Source organism: Rattus rattus, chromosome 8, assembly GCF_011064425.1.
Source record: "Rattus rattus isolate New Zealand chromosome 8, Rrattus_CSIRO_v1, whole genome shotgun sequence".
Taxonomy (NCBI): domain Eukaryota; kingdom Metazoa; phylum Chordata; class Mammalia; order Rodentia; family Muridae; genus Rattus; species Rattus rattus.
The window spans coordinates 42,295,068-42,321,076 of record NC_046161.1 but is presented as its reverse complement, the minus strand read 5'-3'; the positions used below and the strand labels follow the sequence as shown (position 1 = coordinate 42,321,076).

The following is a 26,009-nucleotide window of genomic DNA, read 5'->3' as shown; positions in this document are numbered from 1 at the left end:
ATTTTATGGGCAGGCACTGGCTCCTTTCCAAAACAGAAAGGAAAAGCAATGTGCTCTGGCTCATTATTTCTATGGTAGCATTTCTAATACGCATTTTTAAATTTTTTTGGAACCAGGTAAATCATTAGTGTAAAATGAAGGGGACTAAAACACTAGAGTTAGAAGTTTCAAAAGTCAGGTCTGAGCATTGACCAATGATCCCAATTTACTGTCTTCCTGCATTAGAGCATTATGTCAGCTTCATGACAAAATTAAACCAGGTGAAGCCAGGCGTCAGCTCTTACAAGGGCACTGGACAATAAATGCAGCCACAGCCATAGTGCATTTTGCACCCCAACTCCAGGGATGCGAAATCCATCAATTGTACCCAACAGAAAAGGGGACATAGCAAGAAAACACTCTAAAACGGTTAAGCAAACACATACTCAAGTCAAACAACATGATCGTTGCAGCTGGAAATGGCGAACCCATGAGCAGTACTGGGAGGGAAGCCGCAGCAGAACACAGGTAGCTGCAGGTCTAAATCAGGATTAGGAGTGTGTCCTGGGAGTGACTGACTCTGTGTCTCAGAGAGCATCTGGTATGCGAGCTGAGCAGAGGCCATTTCAAGTCAAGAGCGAAGGGAAAGTGCTTTACAAGAGACCGTGTGCTCCCCACAGGGACACCAGGGCGGGAGCTAATTCTTCTTCGTAATTGCATTATGACACCAGGCAGACACACCATAGACAACTTGGCTCTGGGCTGAGTGAGTCCAAAGCGGTGAAGCACAATTTATGAGGGTGTCTTCATCAGGAAGTAGAGAAAAACACAATCCTAGCCCTCAAGCATCAGCTTCTGGGGTGGTCAGTGGAGTATTTCAGAACACTTTAATTGTGTGGGAAAATGCAAACATTTCCAAATGAAGTTATAAATGTAATAACTGGCTCGAAGAGAATAGTGTCTGGTTGCCCTCAGAAAGGCTTTTAAAAGCTAATTTTGTTGTCTTAAAAAATTTCTTTAAGCTAGGCCGATGAGAAAAATAGGTCACAAAAAGTTGATTGGGAAGCACTGGTTATAATATACAAAACAGCTACGTTAAGGCACTCTTTCTAGTTTTAATTATGGCAAGGGTAAATATATTGCATATTATTTTACAATAATATACAATACCATTTTTAAAAATAACGAAACAAAAGCAAGCCAATTCCCTGTCCTCACAAATGCTGTGTGTGGGTGTACGTAGCCTTCCTATGCATTTCTTAGCTGCTTTATGAGTTTACAATCAAAAGGTGTCTGACACAGGCCTGGTACTGACTTGAAAGACAGTCTTTCATTCAACACTGACTTCTCTTCTTAGGCTTAGAGTCCTGCAAGCAGTTAATGTGACCCTGCCTCAGACAAACGAAATAACCACAGGTATTTCATGCTGAGGTATGATATTTACGCAATGAGAAGGCCCTGACAGTGTGTGGGATTAGAGACAGTAGCCATTTAACCAAGTAGCCAAGTAGAGGAGGAACACGCCCGGCCTGTGTGAGCGGCAGCTGGGCAATATTTAGTTGAAACAGTCATGTGTAAGCCCCACTGTGGCTCAGTCTAATCCTTTCAGATGGATTCTCTCCAACTTAGAATTGTTCATTGAGTGTGACAGACTGGGGGCTTAAAACTAATCCATAAATTAGTCCGTGGTCTCAAACACAACGGGTGCCATAAATGAAAATCCAAGAACAAAATTAAATTCCCAACCTTAAATACATTTCTTACCAATTGACCTGTGCTGTTCTCGTGTTACGATACAGAGTCACTGTAGGGCAGCGTGTGGCTATGTGAGACCAGGGTGGACACTGGGAAATGCTGTGGGCACGACGTGGAGAGAACAGTCTACCCGAGAGCAATGCTTAGCTGTGGGGAATTCAAGCGCCCGTCTTGCCAGCCAGAAGCTTAACTGGAAGTGGGACAAGCAGCCTAGCAACATTTTAATACACTTTCCCTACTTTATTTTCTTAACTAAAGTCAATACAGAACCAACGGGCTTTCTTAATTGAATTCCTCCCCAGTCTCTGCAATGGAGAGGCTTTAAATCTCAGCACCAGGGCAGGCAAAGAATTCCCCTGACAATTTTACCTCATAGCTGTGCTGTGCTTGCCAACATATATTAAATATGGGTGCCCCCCCTTCAATTTATTTGAAATCTGTTGAAAGAGAAAAATAAGTGCTGGAAAATTCAAGTTTGAAATGTATTTTCTACTGGTTTTCCAATTAACTTCCTTGCCACCTATGTTCTGCCTAATTAACCTATCATTCCTTAATGGTGGAGAAAGTGGCCAAGAACAGAGCCAAGCTAAAAGGCCTAAACTAGACGCCCTAAGAAAACCATTATGTGTGTGTGTGTGTGTGTGTGTGTGTGTGTGTGTGTGTGTGTGTGTCCGTCCGTGCGCTCCCCTGCATGGGTGCATATGAAGACAAAGGGTTGACATTAGGAGGCCCTCACCTATTTATCCACCTTATTCTGAGACAGAGTCTCTCACTGAACCTGGAGTTCACACTTTATCTAGACTGAGTGGATGTGAGCTCTCCGGACCCTGGGTCTCTGCTCCTAAGGGCAGGGACTATGAGTACACACCGCTAGCCCCAGCTCGTATGTGAGTGCTGGCAATCCTAACTGAGGCTTTCCTGCTTGAGGAGCAAGCCCTTCAGCCAGGGAGCCACCTCACCAGCCCTAGATTATCTTTTAAATGCCACCTTCCTCTCACAGTGACAAGATTGTGAGCCCCAGAACAGCAGGAAGGAGGGTTGGCTTCCTGGCTGTTGTTAAGCAATTTCAAGTTTTGTAAAAAGCTTCTTCAAAATTGTTCACCCTGGGCAGCCCAAATCCCAGAGATCTTCTCATCTGCAAACCAGATGTTCTGTAAAATAATTGATCTATGGAGTAGTTTCCTTTAACAAGGAAAACCATCCCTCTGGCTTTGACCAAGGGGTCAGGACACAAGCCAGGGGAGGAAGAGCAGACCCAGACAGGAGTAGGGGTGATGCAGGGAGGGCAGTGGCCAGGGCAGAAGAGGAGGGAGGGGCTCTGCAAGGTTAGGACTCATCTCTTATGAGATCCTGGAAGACTGGGCCCTTCATCCTCACGTTCATACCATTGGGAGAATTCCAGGTATCACTTCTAAAATCCTAAGAAATCCGAACTCCTGCCATTCTCATTTATGTGCTTTGCTGATAGATGTTGAGTATGGACACTGGTTGGAACTTTATCTCCAGGATTAATTTTTAAATAAAGAACATACACTTAGGGGAATTATGATAGGAGTAGTAGAAGAAAGATATCTCACCTCACTTTCTACTCCTCACCGTTACAAAAAAAATAAGGTGGAGTCTGGAGTCTGATGACTTAATATCTGTGGAACTCTTACTTCCTTCTGTTCCTTCCTAAACCAGCACAGGTCAAACATGGTTGGCAACAGGTAGTGAGTGGGTTTACGAGTATGGGCAAAATGAAAATGTGGACAGGACAGAATGAAAAGAGATGGGCATGCAAAGGTGGTATGCTAGGTAAAAAGAGGCGCATTAATATTAGCATTCCTGTCCTCGGGCACACTGGGATCTCTCAACTATGTTCAGTGTATGAGAGAAGACAGTCTCACTGGAGTAGATGGCAATCCCAGGAGGAAGGCAACTCCGGAAACATTCTGGGACGAAGGATTTGTGTTTCCAAGGGAAAAGGGAGGCTCACTCTAGGCAACATAAATACACATGCCTTGGAGAGAGATGCTAGAGGCACTATTGGCTCTTCATGATTATTTTTGTATCTACATTCTATCTATTCTTTGATGGCATCGAGCAAAGATCACTTCCGCGATGCTGCCCTGTTGCAGCTGCTGCCTTTGACATGAACTCTCCAGCTGCATGGCACCTCTCAAACACACATGGGATTTAAAATGTCCTTTCCTACACATAGTATGGGTGCTCAATCTTTGTGGAATACATATGTAAAAGTAGATCAGCTTATAGCCTTTGCATCCTGCCAATATCTGCAGCTCAGGGTTGGAGTCATTGGGAACACAGAGCTCTATGTGGCGCAAAGCTGTTACTATTCAGATGGCCATGCCATCGACTTGGTGTCCAGCACACGTGTCCTTCCTTTAAGACACATGTATACTTGGTGTAGGTTCCCCTCCTGGCATGCTCTCCAAATACCACTGAAGGAAAAGGTTGTGTACGCCTTCTGTATGTGATCTAATTCACATTAACATGGAAAACCGCCTAGGACAGCAAGCCGAGAAAGCCCAATAATACATGGGCCTGAGGCTAGGAGTCAGTTCCTCCCAAGTTTATGGGCTTTTGAGTGCTTTGACACCCATAAGAGAAACCTTGCTATTTTCTTTTCTAAGAAATACAAAATACTTAATTGAATACATGCTTTTAAAAAAGGAGAAAAACTCATTTAGAAATGACCTACTTCATTCTTATGAAAGGACTTTTAAATGTGTTTCACAATCTGGCCCTGTAGCTATTCATTCACTCTTATTCTAAAGCTGTTTTTCTTTCTTTTTAATTTTTAAAATTTACGACAGTGTGTACAGTGTGACCTACAGGTTGTGCATCTCCTGGCTTGCGTTCTGTATCTGAGCTGTTAAGGAAGGGTGTGCACCACAGAAGCCGAGTGCTGAGCGCTACTCCACCAGGCAGGAACAATACACTATCCAGGTTAGTGAGAGAGAGAAACAGAATGCTTTCCCCAAGAACAGTTCAGGAAGGAAGCCTGACCTAATTAGAAGATGCTAGAGCTCTCTCCAAGCACAGAGGCACAGAGACAGGAGCTGCAACTATCCCTGAAACATGGAGTTGACTAAGAAGAAAGTTCAAACGATTCCTCTGATTTGCTCTCCTATGCTGTGGCATATACTCTCACAAATGAAGAAACCCCATGGAAAACCTAACCTGACAAAAAATAAAACACTAAGGGGCAGGGGTGGGCCTCCCAAAGTCAAGAGCTGAATAGAAACAATCATAACATCAACTAACAGAAAAGATGAGAGAGATACCTTTGAACCTTAGGGCAAATGCCAACGAGGCTCTAAATGGCTTCTCACCCAAGTCCATCCTCAAGTTGTTTTCTTTATGTGGAGGCCTTAGAATAATGTTAATGACTTCTCAGCTGTAAAGTTACATTTCTGCTGGTATAGCAGATACTGAATATTCTTGATCCTCCTTGTCTGTCTGTCTGTCTGTCTCCCCACCTTGTCTTTGAGACAAGACCTCCATATGTAGACCTGGATGGCCTCTAACTCACAGAGATCCACCTGCCTCTGCCTCTTTAATCCCGGGATGTTCAGCCTGAAAACTCTCTTTCATACTGCAGAAACATTCCCCTAGACAGGGCTACCCTCCTGGTGTGTCTGACAAGTCACCAGTCTGCTGCAAGTGGAGAGAACGGCAGGCAGAGGCCACTGCTCTCCTAGCAAAGTAGGACATCTAAGATTTTGGGGGGGGGGGACAAAGAAGAGTTGGAGGGGTATTGAATTCCTGCAAGTGCCTCCAGGATGGAGGTGCGATATGTTTCTAGAGCAAGATGCCTGGGGACAGAATGCCGGCCTAACAGAGAGAACAATTCCATTACCCTGGGTAGGGAAGATAAAAGCTAGCTCTGCAGAGCTCCTTTAGGAGAAATCAGAAATCAACTAGACCTTTTGAGCTTAAAAAATATTTTTCTATTGCATTTGTACATTTTTCTAGTAATGAAACTCTGACCTGGGGAATGGCTTTCAGTTATTGCATCTGACTAGGAGGAAAGAAATAGCCAACTGTGGGTGCTTCTTTTTCTTTTTAGGACCCCATCTTTATGTTATTGTTGCTAGATCCGGCTATTGAAGCTTTTAAGGCTAATGGTGGCTGTAAACGTACCAAACAGTGCAGGAGGGGAGCAGTGGAAATTAATTTAGCCATCCATTTGTCAGGATTCTGTCTGGAAGACTCTTTAGGAACCAATCTAAATCTAGGGGATAGCCTGAACCTTTAAAGTGGGACAGAGAACCATTCCAGTCCATAACCTCTAATCTGTTTGGAGAAAGGAGCAAATGTTAAATTCTACAAGTTGCTTTCTGGGTGAGATAAATATATAGAAGGCAGCTTATTAAGACACAGTAAGCCTGAAAGATCACCTCCATTAAAGGGACGGATGCCACAATGCTGTTTTCGTAGCCATTTTCGTTTAATGACTCTTGGGTGTGCTCGTGAAGATCTGGGTATTTGTTACCACAGATGCATCTGGTGTTGTAGAAAGCATTCGAGCGCTAACACCCACAGACCAAAGTGCACCTGTGAGACCGTCCTAAGTTATTTTCAACTGAGAGGCCAGTGGTAGAGACAGAAGTAGACATGTTCCAATTAAAGCCTTCTCTGATGTGGCCAGAAATATGGTGACATTTATTCTAAGAATTTCTTTCTAGACAGTGCCTCTGCAGTCAGAACTGTGATCACAGTGAGTTGTACAGGTTTGAGGACCTTCACAGCAGAAGGAGGTGCTTGGGAGCAAAGGATTAAGAGCTGTGACTTAGAGCGACCCAGGTGACTTGTGAGATGAAGTGTGGTGATGGAAGAGTCAGGGAATGCTGAAGCGATGAGGCTGTCACACGGAAAAGGTGTTGCTCCACATTCAAGAGAAATGAGGAGTTTATTCACAGAATGAGAGACGGCTTTATTGCCTTCAGATATAAACCCTTACAGATACCAAAATGGAACCTTCTACCACGGAGGTATAAAGGCTGTGACATACTTCTGCGAAGATGAACACACTGCTAATGATAATTGGTTATTTGTTCTCACATCCAAATGGTTCTTCACAGGAAATGATGAAACCTGGGAAGAAAAGCAAATGCCTACAGGATGGAGGATATAGCTCAGCTATACAGTGCTTGCCTTGGGTATCATTCTAGAGGCCCCGGATTCCATAGCAGCATTGCCAGGCAAACGAAACAGAATGAAAACGTACACACCTAGTCCAGTTTTCCTAAGAAGATAAGAGATGGGGAACTGGATTCTTAGGATGAAGCACTGGCAGTATAGCTGTGTGGACATCTGAACAGAGGAGGAACATCTTCCATATGCTAGTGAAAGATACAGAAGATGCCAGGCATTGGTCCACTATGCTCCAAAATGAGTTCTACGAAGCAAAGGGGACTGACAGAGAGCTCAAGCAGAAACACAGACAAGAACTGGGAAGCAGATCCTCTAGAGAGAGCCGGGTTTGGAGCGAGACATGACACCAATTGATGGATTTTCAGAAGGGTTAACGTTTACTCCAGGCACACATGTGTTTGTAACCAGTGTTTAGGAAGCCCCTCAGTAGTGGCTTATGGCAGAGTTCTTTGTCCCACCGTAATAGCTGAAAGACGAAGAAACCTAGATTAGACAATCCATGCCAGTTTCTGTGATGAGGTCTCGTCTCTCACGGAGCACTTTGCTTTCTGTCAACTCATCAGCTGTTGAGCAAATGGCAAATAAAATGTCTCCAGAAAATCAATGTGACCCTAGGAGGTGGCTGCTAGATCTTGGGTGCTAAAGATGTGAACACAGAAGAGGACCAAGTGTGTCTCAAATGTATCAAGGAGTCCAGGGACACAGTGACCACATTCATGGCTCAAAGAAACCTCAGACACTTGCCAGATAACATTCCTAAGGGGCAAAGTCACTTTTGTAAGAGATTCTTTCCTTCCTTAGAGTGGACACCTGGAAATGGTAGTCGGGGAAGGCTTGGTCTAGGGAATCCCTGCACACTGGGTTGGTATGGTATAGGAATGCACTGTTAGATCTTGCTAGACCAGAAGAGACTCCAAGGTTTCCAGTCAAAGCATCAAACTGTTTGAGAGCCACCGGGCACCAGGATGGGAAGGGAAGGAGGCTATACATATATAAAAGAGGTGGTGCATACAAGTGCTCAGCTTAGAAAAGACAACGACTGCATCTGATTCCTGCAATCTCCCAGGCAACAAGAAGCTTGTGCAGGCACCTATCAAAGGAGGGAGGACGGCGGTGCATCCTCAAGTGTGGCCCACGACATTATGAAACTTGGTGCACATACTTCCTTTGTGTGGATTAAGATGAAATTTAGACCAGGGCATTCTGTAATCCAGGCCATGATACTTACCATCTCACCAGCTGTGGCCAAGCGGAAGCTACTGGTGGGCTCTTTAGCAGCCAGGACGCTGTTTTGCTTTGAGCAGTGATGGCTTTGTAAAGATTTCCCTCATGCTAAGGTGAACAGCCTCTGATCGGCTGCCAACTCATATGATAAAAGCTTTCCCTGGGTCCTTACGACTCAATTCGAGAATACAGTATTGGGTGTCTCTGGAGTTCCAAAGTAGAGGAACAGTTAGGCTCAGAGGCCTTCCAGGGAACAGCTAGCCTTCTTCTTGATTATACCAAAAAGACAAAAATACATTCAGGACATTTCCAATGGCAATGAAGGTACCATACCTGTGATGATGGTAAGGATGGTGGTGGTGGTGGTGGTGGTGGTGGTAGTGGTGGTGGTTGTTGTGGGAGGAGGGATAGTTGTGGGGGGATCTGGATAAAAAAAAAAAAGGAAAATCAAACCCACAATGCTGAACACAACAATGACTAGTAATGACAAACAAAGGCATGGAGACATTGAGATGTTTGTTGGATGGCTTCTCTCTTTACACCACCACATTCCTTCCCCTGGGAAGATGTAGGTCTGAAATTATGCCTAAAGCCTTGGTTGGAAGAGCCAAGAAGATCGGCTTTCTTATTTATGAAGTGAATTAGAAATGAAACAAGAAAATAGAAAGGTGAGAAAAAAATCTAAAAAACACTGGACATCCAAAGCCTCACCAGACCTTAAAGGCAAGGCTGAGTCACCCAGTCGGGGTCAAGAAAGCATGGCTGTCCCTGCCTTTCTACTTCACAGATGGGAGGAAAGAGGAGGAGCTGCTGCCTGTAAAGGGCTTGTATCACCAAGGATGAATATGGCAGCCACACAAGCTCCCTGCAGATGCTAACTTCATCATTTCCCATCCATACATCCCAGCAGGAAGGGAAACCACTTCTGTATCCACAGTGAGTGCAAAGAAGAGAGAGTACCATGGCCTGAGTACCTGGTTCCAGGCAAGTGAGAGTTTACGGAGATGTTATTTTTTTAAAAGTCAATAAATTTTTATACCTTATAAATATTAATAAGTTGCCTGTGCTCGTGTTAAAAGCCTGACCTAAGTATACCACAAGATAAAAATGGAAGGACACTTTCCATCTTGTGAAAAAGAGAGCTAAATATAAGCGAGGTTGGACCCTCAAAACCAGGAGCCTGACAGGGAACCACTGTCTGTTACTTGATGCACTGTATCTTCTATCGTCTCCAAATTTATTTGGGAATAAGGAAAGGGCAAAAAAAGAAAAAAAAAAATCTAAGCCCGGATGATCAAACTGAATATGTTAAATTGTCAGCGAGACTTTGAACTAAGCAATCATCCCGCTATAACAGAGCATGAGACGATTTGAAGGCTTTTGATTTTAAATTTTATCTAAAGCACGTCAACTTTTTCTCCCTGACACATCTGGTGTCCTTTTATCTTCAAGTGAGCTCTCGGATTGTCTAATTAATACATCAGAACTTTAATTATATATTGCACCTTTACTGGGTTTGGCACAGCTTCCTGGAAGTTGATGGATGACTCTTTTGGTGCTTGGCTGCGAAGTCTGCATAAAATGACGACTATCATTGATCAATAATCAAAGGTTTTCATTTTCCTCACAAACTGCTCCTCGTACACAATCACACTAGTATGAACGTGGTAAGGAAGAACCAACAGCAACTGGTTCTGCTTTCTGACAGACTTCTCCTTCAAGATGTGGAAACAAGCAAATTAAACTGTTGTTTAATTGCAGCCTCCAAAAAGGATTCCATGTGAAGTCTCATTCTAGGAAGTTGAGATGATGAAATTTAAATTTAAATTACCTTCTTAAAAGAACAGGATAAAAAATGTCTGAGTAGTGTTGCAGTCGAGCCCTTTGGCGTGTGGTTTCTGGAAGCCACAGGTAAGGAAGTGGTTTTATTTATTTTTTTTGTGACTGGGCAACTTATTTGAGCAGTCACACAAATGACAGGTGCTAACTCAGAGACAGATAAGCTGAGTCCCTGACCCTAGCCAGCACGGAGATTCTGCCTCCTTCCAAGACAAGTAAACTGTGCAGACAGTGCCTCCTGCCCTGACAGGGGGTAATAATGTGGCTTTCCTACTTGCATCAATTATAGTGTTGCCACTGAAAGGCAGTACTGCCACTCGGAAGCCTGGCCCTGCTACACTCTAATGCTATTTCCCAATGCAATGACACGAAGCTCAGGATGGTATGGCACAGTAAGAATGGGTGTGAATGTGACCGGAAGACGTGATTATGAACCAAAAGGCAGACAAGATGAACGAGGGGATAGACATTAGGCAGAGGGCACAGTCCCCTCGTTATGTACAAATGACACATGTTCAGTGATCTCCATCGACACTAGGCAATTCTTGTCCTTCACACCTGGTTCAGGAAATCTTGAAGGAGTCAGATTCCATTACTGGGTGAAACATCCTTGCTGAGGTCCTTTTCAGTAAGAAGGGCAGCACAAGGCAACTATTTAAGAAGCCAGAGGGGCTGGGATGTAGCTTATCAGAGTGCTTACCCGGTATGCCCGAGGCCCTGAAATCAATATGCAGCATTATAGCAAACAGGCAGAAACACAAAGAGCGGAAGCCAAATGAGCTGTGCTTGGCATGCAGATGCTAGAAGAGCAAACCCAACGGGGACTCGGGCTCGCACCAGTCGGAGGCTTCAAGGAGAGAACTTACTTTCGGAGAATTAAATGCTTTCGAAGTGTGTCAACATTTAGTACAGAATACTTTAAAAACTGCTGGAGTGTCATACTATATTGCTTTGAAGAGTTTATCTGCCCATCCCTGCCCTAATTGTTAGTGTTTTGTTACTGCCTTAGCAATACTTCAATTTAGTACGCTAGCCCGCCATTCTGATGGTGCTCTGAGCAGGGACCAAGAGATAGAGAATCCCTAGAAGGCTGGATGGAGCATCCTGGATCAGGGATACACTTGTATACAGGTGTGTTTGTCTAAGTAGGTGAGTTCTTACAATACCTGGTATTCAAACAATGTAATGATATCTAGGACGCTAATCTAAAAAGGCTGATCTTGTTTTAAAGAGACTTGGTTTCTTGAAAAGCTGTAAGAATAAGGGGCACTGCAAAGATCAACCTTGCAGTGGGCTTTGGATTCACAGCATGGTGGCCCTTCATTGTATCATATGTCAAATGGGATGGAAAATAAGCACTTATCATGGCGGTGTTGTGGACATCAGATGAGATCATGTAAAACTGTCAATGCCAGAAACAGCATGAAGGGGACACTCAACACGTGCTAGTTATAAGCTAATTTTCCAAATTATGCAAATATGTTTGCCCAACAAGGCCTCAAAAATGTTTCTCCTCTTGATCTGTCGGAATAGTAGGTACTATAAGCTGAACTATTTTTCCAGATAATTTAGTCTCCGGAGTGCAAAGACTGGGAGAACATGGATGAAGTCTGTAAAGAGCTGTACTGATGTGTGTAGACTTGGGTGCTGATGTCAGAGGTGCTCCCATGAGGCTTAAACCTCAGAGTGGAAGGGGTGTATGCAAAGGACAGAGGACTGAATCTTCCATCCTGGCGAAATAGTGCAACGGAGCAGTTCTGCATGTTGCCAGCTGAGACCCGGTGCCTTGGCCCCTATCTCATTTACACAGCAAAGAAGGAGATATGTACACTTCCTTAAGCACCAAGGAGAACTGTAGCTGTGTATGGATCACTAACAAAACTGGAAAGGGCTAGACATTTGTAGTACAGGGCTTTGACAGTAATTCTGTATCACGTTAAGGCAGTAGTCCTCAACCTGTGGGTCATGACCTCTTTGGGGGGCGGGGTGAGTCACATATCAGATGTCCTGTCTATCACTACCATTTATAATATGAAGCAATAAAATAGCTTTATGGTTGGGGGTCACCACAACATGAGGAACTGTAGTATAGGGTCACAGCATTAGGGAGATTGAGAATGACTGTGGTAAGGGAAAAAAAACCCCTCAAGTATAGGCTAAAGATTATAATTTCATATCGATATAGGTAGGGTATAAAGGATGCTTTTCTGTTCTAACATACCTCTTTCCTTTCTTCCTTCATAAGGATCCCCAGGTTCTGAGACAGCGCAGTGTAAATATTATTCCTTATGGATAATGTATGTATCTATGTCTATATTTGCACACATGTAACTTAACTTAGGTTGTTTACAAAGCTAATATGAGAGCAGACGTGTAGTCTCCATATTCAAATATTTATAACATTAGGACTTTGCTTTTGCCTCTGGTTACCCATTTTGTGTTGGACCAGTGCATGAATTTTTCTTGGTATAGAATGAAGAGAGTTCAATTGGACAGAAGAGACTCGGTTTGATAGCATAAGACTATAAAGAGAGTGTACTTCTCAACTAAATAGAGCATATTCACAGTGTATAAAATCAGCAGCAAGATACAAATGGGAAATGCCTAGCACCATAGGTGTTCCATACATATCTGTGGATTCCAAAATGAAATTAATGATAATATACTTTAATAACCCTGTAGAAAGATGTTAAGAAAACATTACATTTTTAAAAAGTTGGCATTTGGGTCTAAAACAGAAGGTGTAGGTAGTCTCCACAACTACCAAGAACCTTATATTTATTCAGTGTTTACTGGCTTGCAAAGTCCTCTGTATTTAATAGCTTCATGTTGAAAAGAAGATAGCTCTGCTCATCAAAGCAGGAGAAAGGCTAGCCCAGGCATCGTAAGAAAAAAAAAGCCACTGGGAATAAACTTTCTGAGCTGAACGGCACTAATTGGTAAGGTTGAATTTTTCAGACACTGCTTCTAACATAATCTCCATGGCTGGTGCCTGAGGACAGCCTTCCTACTCAGCACGACCAGAGACTATGATTTTGTGGGAAACCCCCACGATCAGAGGGAGAGAAGAACAGTCACTGTCAACCCAGGGGGAGACCACCGGGGTCCACCTCAGGCTGGGCTTCTTTAAGTTCCTGAAGAATACCAACTGATTTTTTTGGTTTTCAACTTGACCAAAGGCTTTGGGGGTGAAACCCAGGCAGCAGCTACATGCAGAGGAGTGACTGGGCGGGGGCTTTATCTTCTCACGTACCGTATACATACAGCATATAGTCCGAATGAGCTTTCCCCACTGTGTTGGAAGCCTCACAGCGGTAAGTACCATTGTCTGTTTTGTTTAGGTTATTGATGAACAGATTCGGCCCAGACAGAACGGCATGTTGAGGCATTTCGTCATCGACCCTCACCCAAGTTACCATCACAGGCCTGTGGGAAGGCAAGAAAGACAGGTCAGAGGGCCATCCATTTCCCACTAAGGTATCTGTACACAGTTTCTTACCCATGCAGCAAACGAATCCCATGCAGGGGGATGCAAATAGCTGGCCTCATGAGAGAGATTTAAATTCCTAAAACTAGGAGGATGTAACTGCCAAACATGTCTACGATATAACTCTTAAACAAAACCAGGTATTGACAAACATTCAAGACTTGATATAAGCAGGAGTCTTGGGACTTCTGAGTCATCTTCAGTAAGTCAGCAAATGAGCCAACACGCCCAAGTCCCATGCCCAGCCGTGAGGTTTCGCACCGATTCAGGCAGGACAGCGCTCACCCTTTGTTAATCATCTCGACAATTAGAGAGGAGAACAGAGCAAGGTTTTGGCTAGTGATGCCTCAACCAAGGTTCCTACCAAATGTTTGCTTGCTCAGGAGGCACATGTGAGGGTTAAATGGACTCTGACACCCGAACAGCTCTCCTCGTGTCCCTCACTTTCTCTGGTGGGTACTGGCACATGCTAGCTCTACCATTAGGCTATATCCTTGATCTTCTTCTATTACTATTTGCTCTCAAGGCTGCCTTAGCTGGTCTGTAACATGGTGTGGAGACCAAGCTGCAGTGAGTCTCCTGATTGCTTCCAGACAGCTGGGATTACAGGTCTGGCTTAAACGGAGCGTTGAAAAATCCAATCACTTCCTCTCCCCCTAGCCTGACTCTCTCCACCTGAGATGCCACGTGAATGCCTCTGTCTCCCTTCTCTACTGCTCCTGGCCAGTCTAGCCCTCTCTGCCCAGACAGGCCTGGACCTTCCCTATGAGTGCAATTGGCTCTTGAATTAATGATGGACGAACACATCTAAAATTAGACTCTTTAGGTCCAACAAGGGGACTTACTAATCAAAAACAAGTTTTAGTGACTTAAAACACCACACATATCTTAGGATAGCCATTAGGGAAAAGCAAATTGACAAGATGCTCTAGAGAGAAGAGTGCACACACACCAAACACCTTTCACTCACTGAACTCGAGACCTGTGTTCTTCAAGGTGCCTCTTTCCTCCTCCTACAAAACCAAGGGTGCATCTAGAGTGTCTGAAAACCATCCTTTGTGTGGTGTGTGCAATTCTCCAGACAGACAGGGCCTAGTGAATGTAGGCAAGCACTTACCCCCAAGTTATATCCTTAGTCCTGATTTTTATGTGACAGGCAGGATGCTACTGGCCTGAACACATAAGCAGGCTTCTCTGGGTCCCTACTACTACCTCTAGGAGCAGTGACGCGGGCAGAGACCCAGGCGTGAATGACAAACTCATACAAGTGAGGCCTGTTGAGCAGCACTGCACTGCTCAAATGAGATGTGAAGTTACAATTCTCTTTCATTGCATATGGGTTTGTCATCAGAATGCGGTGAATCACTCAAGTCAGTACTGCACATGTCCTCCTTGTAGGCAGTGGAAAATGGGGCTGCCTGGCAATCAGGCCTCACGTCCTGCTGCTTGACAGCTGAAACAATCAGTGGGGGTAAGCACTGAGAATATTCACGACATTTAATGGCAAGTTAAATTACCATTTTTATTGTATACAATTTCTTGAGAAAATAAATAGGTAATATGCAACGAGGGGTAGCTGCAGAGTAATGCCTGCTTGCTCGCACAGCCACATGCCCTTTCCAATTTGAGAGGAACGAACAAATACCCTCTCTGGCAAAAATGTCCTGAAGGAAACATGTAATTTACTGTCCCTGTGGCACAGGCAAACGAACATAGTACCTTCTTCAGGAGAAAAAATTACAGACACAAAATATAGGTTGGCAAGCCAAACAGCATAAATGTGACTTATGTTGTTGAACACAGTTGCTGTAAACAGTCAGAGGTCCTGAGAAGGGTTCTCCTCCATCCATGGGATTTTTGGGAACAAGAGAAGCTTCTAATTAGGGCATAAATCAATTTATAAAAATAGTGATCTGAATCTTTTTGAAGGGCTTAAAAGAGAAAAAGACAGCTCTGTCAAAGCTGGGATCAAATAAGCCACCAGCACCAAAGAAGAAGGAAACCAGAACCAGGTCCACCTTCCTCCAAAGGTTATCTTTACAGCTCTCCCTCCTCCGGCAGAGGGATGGCTCTAGCTCATGGATAAAGGAGAGTGGGAGCAGGCAAAGGGATTGGCCATAGCCAGGCTGCCCTCTAACACAGTGCACTTCGGGCTCCATAGCCATCACCGGCTGGGTTCTCTCTGAGGATTGGGAGGGAAGCTCTGTTGAGATGCTCTAAGGTCTGAATTGTGGGGGGTGGGGTGGGGAGAAATCATACCACAGGGACAGCAGAGGGAGCTCAGTGCTGTTTTTCCAGTTAGGTACCACTAAAAGTTTGAGTGACCTTAATCTCAACTTGACCTGTCTTCCACTTCATGAGTCTGTGAATTGGGATTCCACCCCCCCCTAAAAACAGTTAAAGACAATTTGTTTTACTAGAAACATGAAAGGCTCTTCTCGTGTCTAAGAAGACTGTGAGGAATTTGCAGTAGCACAGCCTCAGGGGTTCTTGGCCACATTAGTGGTGGTCCACGCTGCTCTTCTGACGCATGCTGGATTATTGTGTGGGGTGAGCACAGCATCTCCACCACACTCCTCAGCAGCACAAGACTGACAGGCTCCTGTCCTTCTAAGCAGAACAGCCACATTCTCCCTGAGGAGCATCCCCACGTCTCTCAGTGAGTACCCTGCTTTTTTTGGAAGCAAATTCTGTTGTCTACATCTGGCCCTAAACTCTGCACTTCAGAGTCTGGAAAACTTTACCTTCCAGCTGTAGCAGGAACAATGCTGTTAGCAGACATCCTGTTGCATTGAGGCTATACTAACATTTTAGAGGATTTTTTTCTTTTTTGCTTGTGCATACATATGTGGGTATCTGTGGGGGCCAGAAGCAGACACTGGGCCCCTGGAGCTGGAGGGATAAGCCTGTTGTGAGGCACCTGACTTAGGTGCTGGGGAGCAAACTTAAATCTTCCACACGAGCAGTAAGGACTCTTAACTGCTGACCCATCTTTGCAGGCCTAGCATGATGAAATTTTATATAAGAGAAAATAGCTCTGACCAGCCTGTTAATGACAAAAAACATAATTCACTAGAATTTTAGATTAGGAAGACATTCCCTCCTAATTTCAGCCATTAAGAATCATAGATATTTATTCCACTGCCATTGGATATTCTTCATTTTCTGAAAAGCCACCCATCCTTTTGACAGCAGGAGACAGGTGACAGGCGAATGAGTTGGGCATGCACGTCTTCATGTTGTGCATGTTCACGACCCTCTGCCAACCTTGGCCTTCAGCACTTACTGGGGCTTCCCGGTGGCTTCACACGTTAACTCGAATGCATCCCCTTCCCGGGTTAGGCCTTGCAGGGGGTAAGTCATCTGGATCTGCACTTGTGGTTTATCTGTGTGACGACACAAAGCACGGTGTTCAGTAAACGACAGCATCAGGCAGATCAGACCCACATCCTGTCACAAACCCCATACTGCCAGCTCTTACTCTGTCCTCATCCATGTGCCTTCAGCGCCATCCTTCTAATTAGTTAGTAATCCTGGCATTTGTTCACATTAAATTGACTAATAACTCTAAGGAGTGAACCTTGACTAGATAAGAGATTCATAAGCCAACTGTGGCACATCAAACAATTCCTGTGAAATACATTTTGTTACATTGAAGTTTATCTCTAAACTCAGTCAAGCTAAGGGAAATTCATTTGCCTTCATGCTGAGGTGAAGCTGTAGATTTTTGTGGTGCTCGAAACTGATATGTTTTATCATATATCACATATTACCATGTGACAATGTGTTTTGACACTGCATATTAATAAGTTGTCTCTTCAATGCTCTTTCTATCAAACTGTTTCCTGAATTCCACTCAAACAGTTTTATGAAGGAAAGATCCAGGAGAGATGGGTGGTCCCAAATAAAACCACCCTGGCATAAACACCGAGGAAAGGGAACTGACATCCATCCAGAGCCCATTATCTGAGGAACCATGCAACCGCAGGGGAAAGCAAGAATTTTCATGATGACAACTTGGGTACCCATAGAATAATAGCCAGTTGAAGGTCTCAGAGATAACACAGTACCGGACAGCGCCATGGGATAGAGTGGAGGAGAGTTCTGATTCTGAAGTGCATTTCTCAATGGCAGTCCGCAATTAAAGCTAAGCATATCTTTTAAATACAATTGCGCATTCTAGAAAGCAACACGAGTTATTTTTATTTCCCTCAGTTGTTTAAAGCTGTGACTGCTGGGGAAGGGATGTGAGGGTATCAGGAATGAATGATGGAAGGGCTCAGGGAGCAGGGAGGGAAGCAGACGTACTTAGAATCAACATGGATAGATACACAAAGACATTTATAAACAGAACCTGAGTGGAATCCTATATTTTCCTACGCTTCTCATTTAATTCTGTGGCTCTGTAAATGTGTATTTTTGGAAAGGGACCCAGGAGTACCAAGTGTGAGAGGGCAGGACATCGGATGGCTGAGAGGTCAAAACAATTACCACAGTTTTGCTTTCCCACACAGTCACACCACCTAAACAACAGCCCCTCGGCCTTTTACAAGTAGTGGTGAGCTCATCAGTCTTCCTCCTATGGAACAGGAGAGAAGAGAGAGAAATGCGGCCAGCCGGGCTCTGCCGCTGCACAGGAAGTCATCAGTGGGACAGCTCACCTAGGACAGCTGTTGCCAGATGAAATTTTAGTCTTGATCCCACCACATGCCTTCTGCTATGTCACCCAAGATATTATGGTCCTTTTAATAGTTTGAACACCCACCAGTGTGCACTGCCCACTGGAACTTGTGCTGCTTTCTGAGGAACAGTATCACTTGTCAGAGGACATAAAGAAAACAAAAGCTCCAGATGGCCACCGCATGTGACACAGTCCTTCTCTTGGACTTACTGGCAAAGCAAAATGGTGAGGATCCTGATAAATGTTATCAGAGAAAGGAGGAAACTTTTGCATAAAATAAATGGTGACCTTGAGCTAGCAATGGCTCCTGGGCTGAAGCAAGGGCTCCCGGACACCCATGTTTAGATTGTATCTCAGACTAGACAGAACCCTGAAGTGTACTGCATGACTGTTATTTTTAGTGATACAAGTTCTTCTGCCTGGCACATAGCTATTTGATGAAATCTGTGTTTTAAAAGGAGAAGGAGAAACAAATGTGAGGTTATGACACACAGATAACAAAGACCTGTCTAATAAGTCACACTCAGAAACCAAAGAGAGTCCAAGAACTCTGGCTGAGGGGACTTCTGACATATACGGAGAGCCCCAAATCTAGGCAGCAACTTACTATTTGTTTATAGGTTAATTTTCATGCACTGCTGACTGCAGCCTGTTTGTGGAGAAGAGACCAGCAGCTGAACTGCACTTGCTACCTGTGCTTGCCAAAGCACGCCTCTGTGTGCTCGCTGCTCCTTCTCTCTGGTCTGAAGTTGCTGGTCTCTGCTTGGTGGTCCGCAGGCCAAATTTCTATGGTTTCTCTCCTCTGTGTGATTTCCAAGCAAATTGGAAGAGTGGATTTGCAGAGGATGCACTCAGGTGTCCCGATGCTCAACTTCCATCAGTAATAAGGGAACAGGAAAAGTTCTAATCCACCCTGCCTCTTTGGCACCAGTGAGTTTGTTTTCATTAAATATTAAAAAAAGAAACCCATGAATACCAGTTGTCAATCACATGCCAATCAGGAATAAGTGAAGGGATTGCCATACCTAAAGTTTGTATTTTAAGACGCAAAAGCTACACCTTCAGTTTTGGTAACTGATTCTTTTTCTCTAATTATGGTCCAGGTCCCATGTTATGTGTGGACACGGCTGCCACAGTTACCTTAATGATCGGCAGAGAACGTGTACATCCATATTGCTTGTCTTATACAGAAAAGTCCCTCACCCTCGGCACATGCAGTAGTATGTGGCCATAGACAGTTGAGCTATCTTCATATCCTATAAACCAAACAGAAGGCCTGAGCACTAAGATCTGTCCCTGAGGGGACAGGAAACTTAAAGGCAAAGCTCTTCCCCTTCCTGTGCCCTAAGGAACTTAAGGATCTTTAACAGGTGGGACAGAAACTTGGGGATTCTAGTGGTGCCTCAGGGGCATGAAGTGCTCCCAGAAAAGGCCCTGGTTACAACAGGAGGATGTCAAAATGTCAAACCATCCAGATGGTCGACGGAAGAGCCGGAGCTCGTCATTTATATTTTAATTATATTCATAAATCAAACGTTATAACTTACCAAATCTTCTCTGAAACAGAACCCGACTCCACGATTTGTCTTTAAGCAATGAGGAAAAGCCTAGCACATTTTCTGGGGGTTCATTTTATGCCTCAGTTGGTGTCATCAGGCACAAGGCTAAAAGCCAGATGACACTTCCTATCCAAGAGTGATAACTGTCCAGCGACGTATCGCTCAGAATGGCTTAATGCCATTATCAAATGGAGCTGCTATATGAAAATAAGGAGAGTAGTTAGGCCTGTGCACTGAGGGCGCATTACCCCTGTAGCGCTGGCATCAGCAGCAGCCAATCAGTTAGGTGGAAAGATCTGAGGCTTCCATGATACACTGTAATTTCTTTTAAACCCGCTCTAATACACTTAGCAAGATCGCCACAGCTGACAAAATTTGTTCATTAGTCAAAGTTGCACAGAGGGTTAAATACCAGGAGGTCGTAGGGCACACTATTGTAGCAACCAATTAAAAAAATAATTTTCGGAAGACATTCTGTGATTTGATGAGGCATTCTTTAAATGTACTTTTCCTCTGTCTATAAAGGGGGAAATAGAAAAGGAAACTCTTAAAGAGGCCTGAATGGCTTGCTGGCAGATTACAATTGATTTCATGTCAGTCTGACCTTGCACTACGTTCTGTGATCTCCTTAGAAGATGAAACTCGAGATTCTGTAACCTGTGTGTCAATTTCCTATGCAAATGAAGACGCACAGGCTCCTCTCAGAAGCCCGACCTTAGCATATCAGGTCTGTGATCCTCACCCACTTTGACTAGGATGCCATCTTTCCCATGAGGCAGAGAGCAGAAGAACTGAGGCGCAGACGTAGGGGGGGGTGTCCTGATACCTCGGCAGGAGATCTATTATCCCAGGGGCACCTGCATCTTTCCCTCCTTTTCCTAGAAGTTCTAAATCAGGGCATGCTGACATCAAATGTTCTTTGACATGGCTACTACAAACAGGCCCAAGGGCTCTACATGAAAATCTCTACCTATAAACTACAAGGCTTGAGTGCAAATCTCCAAGTTCCATGCCTGATCTTCATCGAATGTTCAGAAGCACACCGGGTGTGGGGTGTGATGCGGGTGGATCAAGGGCTCACATTTCCAGCCCCCACCCCCCAGGGCAGCACCAGTATAGCTGCCTCCAGTCTGGCTATGAGAGGGTCTGGGTCAGCCCCGGTGCACTAGAGCTTGGAGGAAGTGGTGACTGAGGAGTCTGTCAATCACGGAGGATTACTGCAGTTTGGAGTAGAACAACAATGCAAAGATTAACCTGAGATTTGGTTCGTATTAGAAGCTGTTTGAGCGCAAAGCAAAAATCAGGCCCTACAATTCGGTTGTCTAAACTGCCGGGGGAAGACAGCTTTGTAATGAGGAGAGGGCAATGTAGGGCACCCAAGGAGACTACATACACACACGTGGCTGGGAACAGGTCCCCAGAGCTCCCAGAGAAGGGAGCAAGGGCAGATTGTAAAGTGCTTGCTTTTCTCCTGTCCTGAGACATTAGTGACTAATTTTCCCATCTGGTTGTTTACTCGCAAGGTAGAAAGTATGTGTCTGGTATGGTTTGCAGCACTTAAAATTATACTCCATACCTGTAACTCCAACAGCTGGGAGACTGAGGCAGGAGGATTTCCACGAATTAGAGGCCAGCCTGGGTGTCAGAGTGAGTTCTGGGAAAGCCTGGGTAACTGAATGAGACATCTGCCTCAAAACAAACAAACAAACAAACAAAGGAAAGAAAAGAAAGGACAGATAGAAAGAACCAATTATACTTCTTGAAGAGGGATAGGCTGTCATAAGAGATTAAGATGGGCACGAAACAACCCTGCTTAGACATTCCCCGTGAAGGACACACCAGGTATTTAGTGGATGTTATAATTCCTGCTCAGTAGAACAGGATCAAGTTGTATTCCATGCCCTGGAGAAACATAGATCTGTTGACAGTAGGGTCCATATTCACAGAATGCTTCTCCATAGCTTTGAAGAAATCTTCAGGATCAGAATAAAGCATTACTGAACAATGATGCTCTGTAGTAAGAGAGGGCTTTTGTTTTGCTTGGCTTTTAATGTAGCACATACCGGTACCGGTTTTCTGCCTACATGGAGGTCTGTGCACCGGATATGTGCCTAGTGCCCTCAAGAGAGCATTGGATCTCCTGTAGCGGGAGTTACAGAGAGTTGAGAGCTGTCATGTGGGTGCAGGGAGCCGAACTCGGGTTCTCTGGAGGAGAATCACTGCTTTAACCACTGAGTCACCTCTTTGGCCATCGTGCCTTGTTTTTAAACCCCAGGCAACTACAAAGTTGCCAGGGCCTGGAACACAGGAGACATTGAACAATGCGTCTGTGGGAGTGACTAAATCAGGATGAAAATCAGAAAAGCAGGAAGCATTAGGTCATGGCTTCTGGGCTAGGTCTACCACAGAGGAAACTAATTGCAACAAATACACAAGTCTATCTTAGCCCTCAAAATATGGTAAACCTGTGGCTTTGTCTGGCTGTTTTGAAGGTCAAGTCAGCTCCCCAAATTTGAGGATCAGCCCAGGTAATTTGACTGTTGAACCTACATTTTATGACACTATGACCTGGCATTTATGGCATCTCCAGGGATACCATCAAGAATTTTTGCTTGACTCTTCCTTTTAAATTTTAGAGGTCAGTGTCCCCATCATTTAACTTTCCACAGAATCAGAATCATACGGTGAGCTAAAAACCATTAGGCAGAGTGTACATTAGGAGTCTAGCTTCACTATGCGAGAACTGGATCTGTACGTCAAATCAGAGCCATCTTTTATCAACTCAGCTCAGTGACGGCAGCACTGGGCTGTCTGTGGGGCAAAGCGACAGAAGGCAAAGGCCCTTTCCTCACGGATCATTCTCGACTTGCACAACCCTACCTGCTTCGGTCCGGTGCGCTACATTACCCACAGTACACAGGAAATTTCCAGAACTCCAAGCTGTCCCTGGTCTGGACTTGTAACAAAGAATGCTAGGTTACAAACTGGGCTTCAATCGGGGGCCTCTCTGCCTTGATTGTTTCTCATGAGGAATAATAATCAGTGAAATCACCTCTCTGAAACCCAGCTCACTGATACATACTCTGGAGCCTGCTGGACACAGTACCTAGAGACTAGACAGCAACAGGCCCAATCTGACAACATAGCTGTTTTCACTTTAAGAATACAACCTGGGAACAGAATTAACCTGGGAGAGCGGGGAGGAGCCCAGCAGCTGCTCTGGGAAGCTTTATCCTCCAGTCCAAACAGGAGAGATTTCCCAATTTCCAGGTTTTTCACCCTCCAACACCACAGGGCACTATCAATATCACAGAAACATTCATTTTGTCACAGATAAAGAACAAATTTTGATCATCTCTCCAATGCCCAATTTTCCTCTAGTTGAGGGAATGTGAGGTAGGGGGTGGCAGGGAGGGGGGAGAACCACCTACCCTTGTCTAGACCTTGGATGGATGGGGATATGGATTTATAAAATACCTGGCTACTTCCAGTCAATAAAACTCATTTTGAGAACCATGCCCACGCAGGCGATTAGCTGTCAGGTGGTAATCTGGGCAGGGGAGATGCTCCAATACCAGTTTCTGGAAGCTTTGTTTCATTTTTCCCTTCTTGACTCAGCTCTTCATTTGTTTCCCTCTTTTTATAAATGGGCAAAGCCTGAAGAAAATGAGGATGTCTTGCAAAACATTCTGAAGAGCAGGCCTGTGGTAGGGAAGATGGAGGGCACACAGTACTTCCAGCTCACGCTCCCTGCGTCCGTCCGTCCAGAGCAATGCTTTCCTTCCTTCAGCACGGCATCAGAATTCATCCTGGGGGTCACAGCTTCCCTTTGAGTCCCCAGGTTATGTCGCTACGCGTGGCCACTTGATGCTATTTAGACAGTTCTCTTTTAGCACGCAGACAGTGAACTGGTCTCGTTTAGACAGGCTGTTACCTGACAGGAGCGCATTCCCTCAGATCTGAAGCTGTACTGACCGCGCTACAACTGCATCACACTCCGCTCTAATCAACCATGGTGTAAATCTGGGCAAAACACCTATAAGGCGTTTGCAAGATGGGGAAGAAAAAAAAAAGGCACAGAAGGACTTTGGGGGTCACACAGCTCAGCATATTCAAAAGGCACAAGCGTTCTCTGCGTAGCTTCTAAGAGAGCAGAGCTCTGAAGTCTACCTTGCTAACATAATTATTTTCTGTTTTAAACATTTAGCTGCATGCTGCTGTACCCTTGCTGGGCCTCAGAATGAAAGCGAGCAAACTAAGAGCCCTACTGTATGTTCTTCATTCCCAGCAATGTTCCTATGAGAAAACCTTATTAATGAGCTTGCAAACGAGCACCCAACAGGGGAATGTCACAAACAAGAGCGGCTAATGCCCCAGAAAATCAAATAACTGAACACTTGGCTGATTGTGGTGCCTTTCATATTTATAATAAAAAAGAGGAGGGGGGACTTTAATTCACTGATTCTGGAGGGGTCAACACCTTGCTGAACAAAACAACTCATTTATTTATGTTCAGAAATCTCCAGATGATAAATTACATTGATGTTAATCACTTCAATGCATACTACACAATTAATATCTGTACTCACCAAAATTTAAGGGTTATTAAAAGTATGACAGCACACACATCTGGCTGATTTTTCACATAATTGGGCACAACAATTTCTCTTCGTACCACAAATAGAGGTGCTAACAAACAAACACTACAAATACTGGTTCAATTAATTAGGACTTGAATCCACAAGACAAAAAAAAGCATTGCCCAGTTACAGCTCAAACCTTGTCTACTATGCAACATGGAGGACTCCCTCTTATGGGGAGGAGTACACTCCTCCCTTTCTCTTTACCACTCCTCCTCTGTCTCCCTCCAAGCGGATAGTTGACAGCACAGTGAAGAAAATTTCATTTCCCTCTGAACATCATTTCTAAAACAACCTAACTTGTATGGAATTCTACCACCGAGCATAGCCCTGCTCATGTCCTGGTTGACATTCGTTTATCTTAGATGCAAGCAGAGAGCTCATCCCATAAACCTTCATTGTCCAAACTGGCCAGGATGAAGACAACTGAGGCTACTAAACGGTACGCAGACCAAAGTGCCTTCCAGGCCTTCTGACTCAGGATAGGATGTGAGGGCTGTGAAGAAGCTCACTATTTCCTGGAAACTATATGTTGATCCCTGATGATATTTTGAAGAAATCTTCTTAGTGTACAAAGGAGAAGACATTAAAAAGAACAATGGTATATTTAAATTTTTTAGATTAAAACACATAATGAATAAAACCCATACCTGTGTAGCTTTTAACATAGAGATCATGGTTAGGTTAAAACAATAGAGTGGACTAAGGAAAATAGGGCGTATCAACGATTGAGGAAATCAGCAAAACTCTATTGTGTAGATGAACTCCTCATACTGCAAGCAGAATGTGGTGACTGATTTAGTTCACATTCCCAGTACTGATATCAAATGAGGTTGTAGGTGGTAGAGACCCCATAAAGGTGGTAACTTCAGGGATGAGAGTCAACTTAAAAGGGGGAGCGGAGAGGCATAATGCTATCCCTCATGGGCATCTCTAGTAATTCAGTGTGCACACAGACCAAGAATCCGATCTCTTCCTTTAGACAGTGACGCTCGTCTGCAGAGAAAGAACTGCTGTGAGGGCCTGGGGCTGGGAGCTCCCACCACGGCTAACAGCTGACGTGGGGCTGACTGCACCTGAGCTTCGGCCTTGGGGACAGGAGGCTTCTGAGAGGGAAGAGGTACCGCTATTCAAGAAGACTCAGGTTGGTTGGAAATGGAGACTTTCTGGCTAACTTCACAAGGGTCAGCACAGCTCTGGGAATGGAACGATATTCACAGACTGAAGGGCCAGGTGACTTTCTTAAGTTCCAGAGTCTTAATTAAGATTACAAATCAGATCTCCCAATTCCCTTCCTGAATTCTATATAAAGTGCTGAAATCTATAACCTACCTTCATACAAGATGGTTTTCACCTATCTGTCTGCCTGTCTATTTCTCTCTCTCTCTCTCTCTCTATCTATCCATCAAAAGCATCAAAAATGAAACGCTTATATAATTAAAGTTGAGGGAGGAACAGAGTCAGCTACAAAAGGCTGTTGTGGTGAAACGATCAGTAGCTGCAGACTCATTTGTTGAAGGTGTTACAGTGACTCTCCTGAAGGGAGGAGCCCACAGTATTTTGTTAGATTGGAGCCAAATGGATTCAGATACAAAGCTGTATTCATTTTCTTGGAAGGACAAATCCCTCTTGAGTCTACAGAAGATGAAAACAAGCTAGGAACCATTACCACGTCTTCCAGG

At 44.4% G+C, this 26,009-nt stretch overlaps 1 protein-coding gene across 5 annotated transcripts in view; it reads right to left on the bottom strand.

Annotated features, from left to right (window-relative positions):
* Cadm1 (cell adhesion molecule 1) overlaps nt 1-26,009 on the bottom strand; it is a 318,679-nt gene that overhangs the window by 22,734 nt on the left and 269,936 nt on the right. For 3 of the 5 annotated variants that reach the window (XM_032909285.1, XM_032909286.1, XM_032909287.1), the window contains exons 6-7: nt 16,734-16,833; nt 13,214-13,386 (exon numbers count right to left, since the gene is read on the bottom strand). In XM_032909285.1, the coding sequence (XP_032765176.1) occupies nt 13,214-13,386; nt 16,734-16,833 (273 nt within the window). Of the gene's footprint in view, nt 1-8,454; nt 8,545-13,213; nt 13,387-16,733; nt 16,834-26,009 lie in introns of all 5 variants that reach the window. The other 2 variants (XM_032909283.1, XM_032909284.1) reach the window with 1 other exon arrangement.